Source organism: Candoia aspera, chromosome 5, assembly GCF_035149785.1.
Source record: "Candoia aspera isolate rCanAsp1 chromosome 5, rCanAsp1.hap2, whole genome shotgun sequence".
Lineage (NCBI taxonomy): Eukaryota > Metazoa > Chordata > Lepidosauria > Squamata > Boidae > Candoia > Candoia aspera.
Window position 1 is genome coordinate 39,117,236 of NC_086157.1, and position 14,339 is coordinate 39,131,574.

At 36.6% G+C, this 14,339-nt stretch overlaps 1 protein-coding gene and 1 pseudogene across 2 annotated transcripts in view; one reads left to right on the forward strand and one right to left on the reverse strand.

The window, feature by feature from the left end:
* Positions 1 to 2,317: 2,317 nt before the first annotated feature.
* CYFIP1 (cytoplasmic FMR1 interacting protein 1) overlaps positions 2,318 to 14,339 on the reverse strand; it is a 61,939-nt gene continuing 49,917 nt past the window's right edge. For both annotated transcript variants that reach the window (XM_063305018.1, XM_063305019.1), the window contains exons 24-31: positions 10,678 to 10,821; positions 9,789 to 9,879; positions 8,034 to 8,164; positions 6,270 to 6,342; positions 5,423 to 5,517; positions 3,849 to 4,087; positions 2,917 to 3,064; positions 2,318 to 2,829 (exon numbers count right to left, since the gene is read on the reverse strand). In XM_063305018.1, coding sequence (XP_063161088.1) covers positions 2,665 to 2,829; positions 2,917 to 3,064; positions 3,849 to 4,087; positions 5,423 to 5,517; positions 6,270 to 6,342; positions 8,034 to 8,164; positions 9,789 to 9,879; positions 10,678 to 10,821 — 1,086 coding nt within the window. In that variant the 3' untranslated portion in view covers positions 2,318 to 2,664. The remainder of the gene's footprint in view (positions 2,830 to 2,916; positions 3,065 to 3,848; positions 4,088 to 5,422; positions 5,518 to 6,269; positions 6,343 to 8,033; positions 8,165 to 9,788; positions 9,880 to 10,677; positions 10,822 to 14,339) is intronic.
* On the forward strand, positions 11,870 to 13,589 carry LOC134498246 (uncharacterized; annotated as a pseudogene).

The following is a 14,339-nucleotide window of genomic DNA, read 5'->3' on the forward strand; positions in this document are numbered from 1 at the left end:
GAATTATGCAATGTCTTGTTTTTGTTATGAGGCACTGCTATTAATAAATATACAATCTGTTCGTACAGTTTATGGTTGGTTGCACCCAAATGTGCTAGATCCTAGGAACTAATCTTCAGTTGCAACCAAGTGTGTTTATATTTAATCAATGAACCAGACATTCCTGAAGAACAAGACTGGGTGGTATCAGCTCACAAGTAAGATTACTTAGAAAAATGCTAATATTTTTCAAGAGCAAACCATGTTTGTATATATTAGCACATAACTAAAACACAAATACTTAATGCTTTCAGACATTTAAATGACTTCACGTTGGGGTTACTACTGGATAACGCATAACAATTGACAAATTAAGACACTCCCTTATTGAAAGTGGGAGGGAAGAATAAAATGAATTGTTGCCTTTTGCTTCTCTTTCCAGTCTTTCTGCTGTAGCTCCTATTACTTGGATAGCTTGAGTCCTCTGCTCTTCTGAAACCCCCAATATAGTACAAAAAGCATGTACCTTTCTACTCCATCTAAAGCAGAAGTTATCGGGCAGAAGCCAGGAATGTGTGTGTTTGTAAATGGCAGTATGCCTGTAGGTTGTATTTCAGCCTCTCTATGGAAGAGAAAAAGTTGAGAAGCTGACCTCCAAAATTGGGAAGGTAGAAGCTAACTATGACTGAGCTGGGAAAAGCTCAGATGAGAATGAATTAAATAATATCCTGCTGAAATGTAATGGGAAAAGAGCATCAAATGCCATAGAACTATAATTGCTTAATCTACTTTCACCAGTTTGGAAATCAATTGCATTCTGAGAAATCACTCTCAAAATTTTGAAAACAGAAATGCAACGAAGTTAGACAGATGCTTGCTTAGTGATTGAAGGCATATGTTGTGGGAAATACAGTATGGAGTATTTCTTGTAGCAGCTTTTAAGTGTTCTGAGGTACAGAAAGTCCTCACCAATGGTAATTGGGAACGGGAACTCCGTCACTAAGCAATGACGTCAGTTTAGATGTCACCTGACTGCACCAACTTAAAATGGCAGTTGTGGCAGTCCCAGTTGACCTTAGCTTGCACGGTCGCAGCATCCCACAGTCCCATGATCACCATCCCTTGCCAGCTTCCCCACTGACTTCGCTTGTCAGAAGCCAGCAGTGAAGGTTGCAAATGGTGAGTACGTGACCGCAGTACGCTGCAACGGGCAGAACTATGAGGCCTGGTCATAAATACCCCTTGTTCAGTGCTGTAACTTCATGACATTAAACAAGGGCAACCTGTATAATCTTTTTAAACAGAGATGGACAATCTTTGAACTGGCAGGGCTGCAGTGAGCAGGGCTATATCATGTAAATGAGTAGGACAATGATTTCCCATTATTCTTTATTTCTGAGGGGTATCCCAAGTAAACCTATTTTAGGATTTACATTATAACATTTATGGTAGAGTTCCATAACACATTACAGTGGGACTCAATAGCTGGAAATTCAACACATTGTGTGAACCAGGACATATACTGTTTGGGCACAATGTATTTTGTGAACCTAGCTCATGTGTTTCCTGCTTCAAACTAGAAGGAAACACTGTGGCTATGGGTTGCCCATCCCTGCTCTTAGGTATGATCATCTATAATCTTAGAATAACTTATCGTATTAGAAACTTTAATATTACTACCTACATTAAGAAGCACAATTAGACTTAGAAAATTGGGTACAGGGGGATCATATCTCTTGCAAACGTATCTTGACTTGATACAAAGTTGAAGCAATGACTCAGACCAGGCAAGCCAAACAATACTTTAAAATTAACATTTAATTCAGAATTTTGTTAGCAGTTCTCTAAGGGCAGTTTGTTAGTTTTCTAACTATTGAACCATGATTCATTGAAGTATAAATATTCTTGAAGAAATAAGAGTCTGAAGGCAATTACTTTCTCTAAGCTGAACCAACCTTGAAACAGGTATAATTTTAAGCATGTAAGCAAGAGTAAGGTGTGCTCCCTACATATCATTGCACAATGACTCCACCTTCAACTTTCTTTGCTTCCAATGTGATGTAAAACATGGGACTCAGATTCACCATTTATATTAGAAGCTAAAAAGCAGCAGAAGTAATTTATTCTAACTGATTCCCTAAACCTGAATAATATACACAAAGTATTAATGATTTCTATCTTACAATCTTGCTTTTAAAATCTCATTAAAAACTTTTATTTCCAAAGCTGATTATATATTGGGGCTAAATAGTTTTCTAAAGAGAACATTCTATTGATTAAAAGACAGCAAATGGAGTGTCCTTAAAGGGAAGTCGAGCAACTTAATATTTTTTATTCAAAAACATTTCAAGCACACTCCGATAATAAAACTTATTTTTGTTAGCAGCCCAAGGAAATAAAGATCCCTTATATTAAACCTCTAAAACAATTACAAGAAGAATGCAAAGAGAAATGCAAAGATTTAAGCCTAAAATAGCTGCATTGCAAAGTGTTTTATCAAAAGTATTTAAAAAGTAGTCTAAAAACTGAAACCTGTATATAGTTATTGAGCTTGGAAACAAACATTCAAAAGTTTCAGTTGATAGTGGAAAGCAGTGAAGATCAGGACAGTCTCCCGTAGGCAGCAAATCTAGTTTCAAAATGTGCTGGCACTGTCCATTATTTTCAAAAGAGCACTGGTCTTCTCTAGTTGCTGGCCAAAGACTGATGAATGGGAGGTTGGAAACAGCGGACATGTTCCACCGGCGTGCTTTCTCCATCACCAGATTTCAAATACTTGTCCAGTGTAGCAATAATCTCATCGTTCAGGATCTGGAACTTGCGGATTCTCTCAACCATTTTTTTTAAAGGCTGTAAAACCGAAATTGTAGTCAGAAGGCGGCAACAATATCAAAATGAAACACAAAGTGAGAAATAAACCTGCCTCTCTCAACCTACCACATTCTTGATGACTTCATCTTTGCCATCATGCTTCTGTACTTTCAGTAAGTGGTAGCAGAAATCAAGCACATCAAATCGACGCTGCTGTCCCAAGAGCACAATAATCATACAGCCAGCCCAGTGCAGTCCATCTCCAAAACACTGTCTGCAAAGAGAAAGTGTAGAGAAAGCAGTGTTTTCAGCAGGGTAAATCAGGATGCTGGATTTATTCTAATCTCAGATCTCTCACTAACCCCCCCCCCCAGAATGAACCATGCTGACTGAAATTTTTTGCTGAGTTTAGCAGTATCTTTTTATTACATGGCAGTGCTAATAAGTACGCAGTCAAGGACTACACTTCAGAACTGGGTAGGCCAGGGTCTGTTTAGGATGAGATTAGATTTAGGGGGTGAAATGGATGCCTTAAGCATCTGCCCCTTTAAATCCATTAAAAGTACAAAGAGCCAAATGTTGGAATCTACCTACTTTAGGTTGGTCTTTTGGGGTCAGAAAAGCCCCTGTCCTATACTATGCTATCTTTGCCTCAGTATACCATCCATACAATTCCAAAGAACAGAATTGCATGGCTGACAACAGAATCACCAAAAACCTGAAAACAAAAATTGATTTGAAATCTCCATAAGGCTAGATGCCGAAAAACAAAGCATCACAGTAAACATAGTCAACTGTGGTTCATTAGACTATGACATCTACATTGATCAAATTACATTTAAAATACATATTTTAACATGTTAGTACAACCTCGGTACCTATTAAAATCTTAAGATGGATCATTCAAATGCTTCTGGGTGAATGCAGCAGTACTGATATTACTATAATGGTACAGTAAATTCTTAATTACTTTATTATACCATAGCCACATCTAACTTCTGAAATAAAAATAAAGCACTATTAGGTAGCAAAGCCTTAGCCAGCATTTGGATACATACTCCACAGTAAATTCATGGGTTCCCACTGGAATACAGTATACAAACTGCATTGCACTCCACAGGCGGTGAAATTCCACACACTCATCCACATGCATCACACCATTGCTAGGGAGTGGGCCACGCCATATGGGATCATCCAGGAACATTCGAATCCTTGTTAAGATGACTTCAAACATAGACAGTCCACAGCAGAGGCGCTCCTTGGTTAGCAAATCTCCTTCTCTTGCAATGGCAATTTGCTACAGTTACAAACAGAAATACAGCATCAGTCTATAGCAAACTTATGAACATGGAAATGACTTACCACGTTTCAAATACATGATGGAAAATTGTATTTTCCTATCCTACTTTAAATTGGTTTTATTACTGAAATTTAGATGGAAGTCATAAAATACTGTATGTGTAATAAAAATGAACTAAAGCTTGTAAGAAAAATAAAAAGATCTATATAATATTAATATACAACTAGCTCAGTCTTTTAACACATTAGATGATACAGAAACATCTTCACTTTCTACAATTGAAAGGATTCAAAAATCAGCAAAGAACTGAATCCACCGTTAACACAGAAAGTGTTGTTTTCTTTCCACCTACAGAGGATGATTCTCTTGGCTGAACCCCAGGCTCATTAGACCTAGAATTCTTCATAAAGTCATGTTTTTAGAGTGAAATTCCACATCATATTTACATCTTTAGCTACTGTGGTTTTCCCCAGTGTATTAATAGATGTAGTGATTTGAGTCCAAAAAGAGCCATAAAGGAACATAACCGTATTGGCATTCCAAATATATCCAGAATGAGTATCTCTCAAACAATATTGACATCAATATTGGCACACAATATTGACATCAGCAACATTCCTAAAGCCATCTTAAGCAATCCATTCTTTCACACATGAATGGAATTGAGCATAAATAGTGCTTTTTTTTTTTTTTTTGGAAACGAATATGCTAGCACAGTTAATCATTCAGTGCTTTTTCTCCCAATGAATTATAAGATGAAAATAATGTTTTTGTAAACATTAAATATATGTAAGTTTTAAAAAAAAAGGAAAGTCGCCTTTGATTCTTGATTACTCATATGGACGTATTTGTACAGTTTCTGGTATAATATGAAAATGGTTTCCACTGCCTTTTCTTCAATTCCCCAGTTTAGGAAAGTTTTGCAGCCCTGCCCTTCCAGATGGTTTCTCCATCCAAGTATTAATTGTGGCCAACCCTATTTCGTGTTCTAAATCACAAAATCTGGCTAGCTGGTGTTGTATAGCACTTAGCTCCCTAAAATTAGAATTATGAATCCACTGGGATAAAATATAGTTCCTTAGAAATTACATTACTAACTCAACCAACAGGGGATGTGAAGGAGCTACATCAGTGTTTCTCAACTTTGGCAACTTTAAGATATGTGGACTTCAACGCTGGCTGGGGAATTCTGGGATTTGAAGCCCACGTATCTTAAAGTTGCCAAGGTTGAGAAACACTGCTGTACATCATGGTAAGCAGGTAGATATGTGTATATACCTACATATCATTATTTGCACAAAATGGCAGTACTGTAAAGAGTGTGAAGACTACCTGAGGTGTTCCTAATCTTTCAATCAACGGAACAAGGTGGAGTGGAGCATATTTTGATTCTAGTCTCTTCATTTTAGCATCAAGTCTTTCCCCCTCTGGAAAGAGACAAAGAGAGAATAATAAGTTTTAAACAAGGTACCTTTACATATGACCTATTTTTCATTCTTTATTCATTGTAGTGTTTTTTCTCTTATTTCAACTTTCTGCATACAATGTCCTGAGGCTAACAAAGTCTGTTTCAGCTTACATTTTGTTTGATTTATTCCTCCACCACATTTTGAGCATTCAAGAGTACAACAAATACTAAGAGCTTTTTATTTCACTCCTAAAATCAAGCTGTTAAGTTCAAGCATACATTTGCTCCCACACACATTCCAGGTTTTTTTTACGTGCAGCAAAATATCTTAGTTTTTAAAACGTGCATGGCTTATATATCTCATGAAGAGGAAATGTTCTGTGGCAAATAACTGACAAAGATGACATACTTCCTTAACTATCTACTGAGCTGGGAGAAGGAGTGATGAAATTTCAGTTTGCAAACTAGCAGGGTATGTAAATGATACAAAAAAAAATAAAGTGCTCAAAACAAAACCTTAATGAGGAAGAAGTATAAACTGCAGAAAGTGCCCTTCAGCATCCCATTTATCACACACAGTTGCTCCAACAATTTAAGTTGTTTAATCTATTGTCCTCACAATAGATATGCACAATTTCTAATTGAATTACTCAATTCTAATACAAATACGTGCTGTGCTTCATTAGCTACTTGTCTTGATTTTGCAGTCCCACCTTGACAGCATAATTTGGGATGAGTATTCTGGTTGGAAGGTCGTAGGAAAAGGCATACCTTTGACATGAACTCTTGGTAGAATATTTTGGAATGGTGCTGCATGCAGTAGATCACAAACTTCCTCCAATGACTGCAACAAAGAGAATGAAGTCACAACACTGGGGAGCTACGACTGGATCTCTGACTGCAGCATTGGCTGTTTTTGAACTGAAGTAGCAATATCCCAAAAAGAGAACACTTTTTTCCCTTGCTTTCCTGATGGAAACTGACCTGTGTGGCCCCTGGCCCCCCATGTATAAGAACAGTATTAACTTCATAGATGAGGGAAATAAGGAAAACGCTGAGAAAAATGGTTAATTCTACCCAAACCACCAGCAACGATGCGTTGATCAACATCAGGGTAGCAAGTGTTAACATTTTTTTAACTTGCAAAATGTAATGATGGTTTTCTTTTGGTAGATTTGCCTCAGTCCAAAAGCTTTTTACCAGAAGAGACAGGTAGTTTTACGGGCAGAATAAAATCTTCAAAATTTTATGGACAAAATAATTAAACCACAGAGCGTATTTTATCAAAAAGCATAACACAAATTACTAATTTCCATTGTTCAAGCAGCAGATGGAAAGATGTGAACTGGGCACTGAATTATGTTTTCCTTTTCAAAGTTATTCTAAAATCCATTATCTCCTCCAGGATAGCTTCCATAATAGAACCAAAAATCCAGGAAAGTAATAATGGGGCTCTCATTTTTCAGTATCTTCAAAATCTGCTGAATTCTGTAATAGCTCATACAGAAACTTAGCAACACTGATGAAACGATTCGTGCCAGGAGGCTGTTTTATATTCCGACAGCACCAAGATTCAGGCAGACCACCTTCATGCGGTAACAACAGGGATTGTTTTCAGAAGATACTTTCAATGTGCTGGATGAATGCAGGAAATACACAGATAATGCTACTGGGCATTTACAGCACAGGTATTTCTTCCTATTGATTATTCCAGCTGGTTTGGCAGAACTTCCATATAAGAATGTACAGTCACCACCATGCAAAGCCTCACCCCTTTGTACATGTATATGTCAAGGCACATACAAAAGGGGCGAGCTCTCAATTGCATAGTTGCAACTGCCATCTTGACTTCTTTGACCACCCATGTAGATACCTTGGATGGTATATATAATTCCTGGGAGGCCAGGAAAAATGACTGTTGAAGGACTGCTTCTCTCTGGAATTGCTCAGTAATAGGTATATTTAATATTTTTAAAATGGGAAAATATTTTAAAAGCGCTTAGGCAATCCCAGGAAGAACCATTCTGATTCCTAATTATTCAGTTATCTTTAAACACTGGTAGTGCTTCAGAGAAGCTTCTCCAAACACAGATTTAAAAATAATCATAATCATAATCCCTTTTCTAAACCAAACAGCAGAGGGCATTAAGGGAATAGGACTCTTCCTTTGAAGGGAAAAAGAAGCAAAGAAGGAAAGAAAGTAAAAGCCTGTATTTCTGCGATTTTGAATATGAATTCTTACGAAAAATGCTAGAAATGTTTGAAAGTTAAGGCTCTTAATTGATGGTTGATTTTATGCAATAAGCCAAAATCTTTAATGCGTGAAGGACACAGAGATATAATAGCAGACTGGCATCTGTCACGGGGGGCAAATGCTGAAACATTCATGACAAAGTCATCATGCAAACGGTGCTACTTATGTACTTGGGACACAAATACGTAACTGTGGCATTTGCATGATGGCACTACAATACGTGTGCCCTTTTGGCTTCATTGAACAGTAGTTTGCTGTAGACACTGCTTTTCCACACCTACCAAGCTTTGCTCAATGAGGAGACAGAAGAGAATAGCATTTCCCACTTCTCTCAGATTTTGGAAACAAACTGTTTTCAGTTCGGCATACTCAACAATATCCTTCAGCTGATGATGAAAGAATTCCAGAATACCTGAAGAATCAGGTGGTAATAGGAGAGAGAGAGAGAATAAAAGGCAACATTAATCAGTATCACAGTATGTCATTCACAGAGAATTAGTATTTTGTTCCTCTGCATTCATTATCCAGATAAGGAAGCCACAGCTGTGACAATACTGTATACACCTTGGGCCTAAATTTTATTAAGACAATCTCTCTTCACTCAGCCTGCTCTGGGATACTAGGATTGATCCCTTTTTGTACTGTTTTTTCCATACATGTGGGTAAAAAAGGTTATTCTAGTATATCATATGAGCTAGAGACTGGCTTTTTCCAAGAGAAGCAAGCCAAAAGCAGATAAAAAATATATTTTGCTTTCAGAGTTAAAAATTAATGTTTCCAAGTCTGTCATGGGTCAGCTTTAAAGGGAAAGGATTGTGCATTTTCAGTATGCTGAAATGGGCATGCTATTATACCATTTACAATTTTATCCAAATGCATAAAAGAAGCAGAGTACCAGTAGGGAACAATCCTGATACACCAATGCAGGAAATGTATGACTCTGATATTTCTTCCTTGAAAAGTTTGTTATTAATTTCTCTCTACTACATTATTCTGTATATCATGAAAAGGAGGGTGCGTTATGGACTCATTGTACTCACAAACCAAATGTGTCTTTTGGCCAAATATTCCATTGCTATTTTGGGAGTTTAGCTTCTATTTGTAACTATGACTAATGAAGCAATTAAGCAGCATTCCAGAACTAAGAAAATTTACTCTCAGCATATTTTGATCTAAACAATGGGAGTCCTTACATTACATTGATTTTGCATCATAAAAGCTGAAAAGGACTCATTATAAGTAGGATAGTAACAAGGGGTTGGGAGGGAAACTAAAAGGCACTCAAAGCCAGGAACAAAGGAGAATATGTCAGAAAATCACAGTCAAACAATAATGGCTTCTTATTTCTGAAGTGGCTTCCCAGAGCAGCTCCTAACTCTATAGCATTAAAAGGCTGCAGCACCGACCTGCTGTTGAAGTATAAAATGATATATCAAATTTTATCATTATCCCAGATGCCAAGATCGTTTACCTTATATCTAGCACAGTATTGATTTCTATCATGCCCTGTTGTCCGTTTCTGCAGAAGGTAGCAAATAATCAAGACTGCCTACAAATGTTCTTGGATGAAACCAGGCCACAACGGATTGTGAACTGGAAGGAGTGATATGATAGAAGGACAGGTGGTTAAAGCAAGGAGGAAAAATGGAGTTGAAAACACAACATCAGTGGGAAAGCCTCCAACAGGTCCAAGGGGGAAAAGGATGATAATAAAGTTGGTAGAAAGTAGCCAAGATGCAAGACAGCAGGTGACAAAAGGGCAAGACTTGCTATTTGGCTAGACTGATTTTTTTCCCTCTAAGCCTTGAGATTATTGTAGCATCAATTTGAAACAAAGGTCAATTATGGCACACCTGATGCCTTCAGAATATATTGGAGGAAACCTGAAAATATATTATCCCAGTGTATGACAAACTGAAAACCAAAATAATATAGCAATATTAGTCTTTTTAAACACTACCTAATTTGTTTATTAAATATTGCAATAAAAAGAAGAAACAAAAACTCATTATTAACATGATTAAAATTGAACTTACCTGGGGAGCCATACTCATGTCTAGGCAACCTACAGATTTTTGGCATTACTTCCATTAAGGTCTTCACATACTGAAGAATTGTGCCTTGTAACTAAGAAAGCAAATATAAATAATATTGCTAAAGAAGCATAAATCAAACTGGAGTTCAGAAGACACATGCACTGTTCTAATCATATTCCCTTCTTGAGCAGGTTTATTTGTGCAAAAATGTGAACACTGCCATGTGAACACTGCTTCAAAGTGTGCACATTTATGATAAGACATACAAGCGCAATACTTGTGCATGACAGCGCATTTGATTTGGTCTCTATACCGGTATATTTGTCTAATAAAAAGGGGAAAGTGAGTAACGATGGAGTGAAAGCATGAATTGTATTGCTTACTGCTAATACAAGATACAAATTTAGGCAAGTTAGCCAGGTATGAATGCTATCCTAAGCATACTTTGATGCTATCCACTGGAAACAATAGGACAAGCTGAGTTTCCAAAATAAAATGGTAGAAAGATGTCTTAAAGATTTTTAATTAATAAACTGAAACTTCTTGTGATTTTCTTCTCTAATCAATACTATACTATGAAATTCTGTACTTCAAGATATACATGCAAAGGAAGCACAGCCCTAGAACAGGTAATGTTTATGCTTCTAAGAATCATGTAATTAAGACTTATTTTCACACAAAATTACCATTCCTATTTTCATACCTTCTCAGTCACTTATAGTTTCTGATATTCCCAGAGATACTCCTTTAGTGGCTGGGCCAGTATGAATTGTGATCCCAAACATGTAAAGAACATCAGGTTCAAAAGCTAGCAATTAAATGAACTGAATAATGGGAACCTATTTCTATTTTACTGAAATAAAAAACAGTAACTGAATCATCCACGTACCAGACTCTTGACAACTTTCAGTAATTCTTCCATTACCACGGCAATCCCTTGATATCCCAGGAGTCTGCAGATCACTTTGAAATGAGAGGGGCCTACAAAGTTCCTGTAGTTGCTATAAATGCTAGAGTATGCCAGATTCAAAGCCTAAAGAGGAAGAAAACACAAGACCCTCAGATCAAATTAGAAGACATTTCTCCCTTCATTGCAAGATCCAGGAAAGAATCCTTTCATGGGGAATGAAGTTACATTTAATTTTTTTTTTAAAGTAAAGAGATGCTTGAAATATATAATACTTTTAGTTAATAGCAAAGGAACAAACATAACTAATTTTGCAATCAATCAATCAATTAGTTATGTTTGTTCTTTTGCTATTAACTAATTAGTCCTGCAAAAACCTGGACCTATGGCATTCAGGGCTTTAAAGGTGATAACTAGGCCCTGAATTGCACTCAGAAAGAAACTGGAAGCCAATGCAGCTCACACAGCAGCAGTGTAATATGGGCAAACCACAGGCCACTCAGAACTGTATGTCCCACTGCATTCTGGACTAACTGTAACCTTCCGATGGTCTTCAAGAGCAGCCCCATGTAGAGCACATTGGCAGTAATCTGCTACCCTTATTCTTTTAAAATTTTTCTTGCAATTATTACAATAATATTAGAATGAATCAACAGGAACCACATTTAAAAACAAAATTGTTATACGTTCCTTTTTTTCTACAGCTAGATTCAAAATATGGAAAGAAATAACAGTGGCTCTGAGATCACTAAAACAGTTGCAGAGTTGAGAAGAAGTAGAAGTTGGGTCTCCCCAGTCCTAATCTGACACTCTGCCTATTATTACTTCATTCCGGCAAACACTTGGCACATGAGTTTTACTACTATATATTATAAGATTTTAGGGATAAAACAATGTAGAACATAAATTTCCCATTTAATGAATCTAACACATACTGTAATGTACAGTAAAATCATTTATACATTGTTATCAACCTAATGTTACAAAGACTGCTTTGCCACAAGAAATATAAGCGAGGTACAGATAATTAACTGCACTGTGAAATAAGGATAATAATGTCCAAATGCTTGCTCTAATGTGACATTTCCCTCCACCTCAGACCAATAGTTCAGTAATGCTGTCACTAAAGAATTGAGAGTTATTCACTTGAATCACCAATGAGGCAAGCAGAGTCTGGCAAGACTACTTCAGCAGTGCCTTTGCATTAGCAAGTAAGAAGAAAGGAAGTGAAAGTTGCCTTAGGAAACAGAACACTTAGGATAGGCTACTCCTGAACAGATGTAAATAGAAGATAACACATAACCCTCATCACTAGAACCCCTGTAGACAAAAGGTCAAATAATGAGAACAGTCATGTAGCAGCAACTATGAAGAAATCTACCTGCTCACTTGAAAACCCATCATTATTTTACTCAAATGTTTTATGACAATCTCAGGATTTTTACTCAGAGGAAATTATGGTGAATATGGGCTTAATTTTTATCTATTTTTATTTATATGGCATTTCCTCTCTGCATTTTTGTGCAATAACCCTCTAACATACTCTATACATGTGCAATAAGTCATTTTAACTAGACTTAAATTCAAGAGATGCTCATCTTGAAGCTTCAAAATAAAAATCAATTCTTGCATTTAATATTAGGTAGCTAATATTACTAATCATAATGCAACTGAGAAATGCATATTCACAGCAGTAGAGCAATGGTGTAACTGGAAAGATAACATACAACAATTTCTCTGTATTATGTATTACGGTAACATGTCTCTCTTCATCTGATGTGTTAAATACAGTTCCACATGTAAGTATTGGCCAATATTGCTAATTTAAGGGGGAAATCTTGAGAAAAACAGTCTTCATATATTTGTATATCTGCTTTGCTTTCTTGAATACTTAAATAAGATGTTATTATATATTAAAAATATTCTGATTTTGTTCCATTTCAGTTTGGCGCAAAGGAAAAAAACCTGTATTAGAGAGATATAAATTACAAACTGCACAGGAGAATTTTGATAAGTCAAATTCTATAAATTATGCTATTTGTATTATACTGAACCTTCACTGTGCTGTATTCTGCAAAAAAATAAGTAAGTCCCAATTCTTTATATTATAAATTACAGTGGTTCTGTTTTACACTTGAAATATTCTTAGAAATGTTTTAAAATAGATTTCCCCCTTTAAATTCTAGAATATCAATGACTGGTGAAGTTCTTTGGCCTGCTTTTAAGAAAGCCAACTAAAGAGATATTCTGAAAAGGCCACAGTATATCTCAATGAAAGTACTGGTACAAAATGTAACAGAGAGCACTGCTCTTGTTATCTGGCCCCAAATGGTGAGCTGTATTAACAAATTCTACACAATCCAAACTGGGACAAGATGTTATCAGTGTATACAAGAAAACATTTTCAGATGGAGAAGAGAGTTCCTGCTAATTATTTTTCCATTTGTCACTGGAAATCTAATTCCATTAACCGTTAATATTCTCTGTGTAACTTGCCAGCTGGCAAACCCATCCGCTGATCAGTGCAGAATCTTTAACATCTTTGAATAAGCCACAACATCCCAAAGGAATACTTGGAAGGTATGTATTGGGTATATGGTTAGCTAGCACCATTTTGCTTCTCATCATGTTGCTATCTTTTTTTCATGGGTGATTACAGGTATGGTGGCACAGAAAAAGAGAGAGTTCAGAAAGACACAATGTTACAACAGAAGACAAGGAAGAAGCATGGCCAAAAAATCAACCTTGCAGTTTCAAAAAAAAGCCCTGGCCAGTCAGCTCTAAGAGCTGAGATTAGAAATACAGATAGTGCCCAACTGGCAATCATTAATGGAATTCCTTTAACATCAAAGAAGTCCACCCTGATGTCTTTTAAGCTGATGTCTAAGTACTGATAAGTAAGATATCCATAACCAGGGAATGCTATGGCATGTGACTTGATATGCAGAACATGTATACTTAAGCCTTCCGGATGGCTCTGTAAGGAAGCACTTGCACCACATCATAATTCTTAAATAATAAACAGTGCATAGGACAGGGAGCTAATAATTTCTTTGTTCTTTGGAGCATAGTATGGCAAAGAATGGAAAAGGATTAAAAGTTGGATTCAAAAAGCTACTTTCTTTGTGCTGCAAAACCCTCTGGTACTCAGTAGAATTGTTGGATATTTCTTCATATAATACCATACATAGAAATGATGATGAATATCTCCTAGATCATGAGCAAGGGACCTGTAATGGGGGGGGGGGGGGAGAGGGGAGAAGGACAATGTAACACGGTACCAAACATTTTCTAGATGCAGAGAACTAGTTCTGGTTCTTTGGGTGTAGTCAGCACACATATAGTATGTTTGAGCAATTATGTACAAAAATATGCTGGAAGACTTGTTCTGAAAAATACAAAATGGTATCCGTGTAGATATCTGAAGTCTGTTCATCAGACTTTCTTCTCCCCAGCTTCACAGGCATCAGTGGCATCATATTAAAAATTAGGAGTCTGGCAGCACCTTTTCAGACTAACACATTTTATTAAAAGGCATAAGCCTTTGAAGCTGCAGCTCACAGAAGCTTACACCTTTTAATAAAGTTTGTCAGCCCACAAACATCAGACTCCTTCTGATTTCTGGCTACCATAGACAACACAGC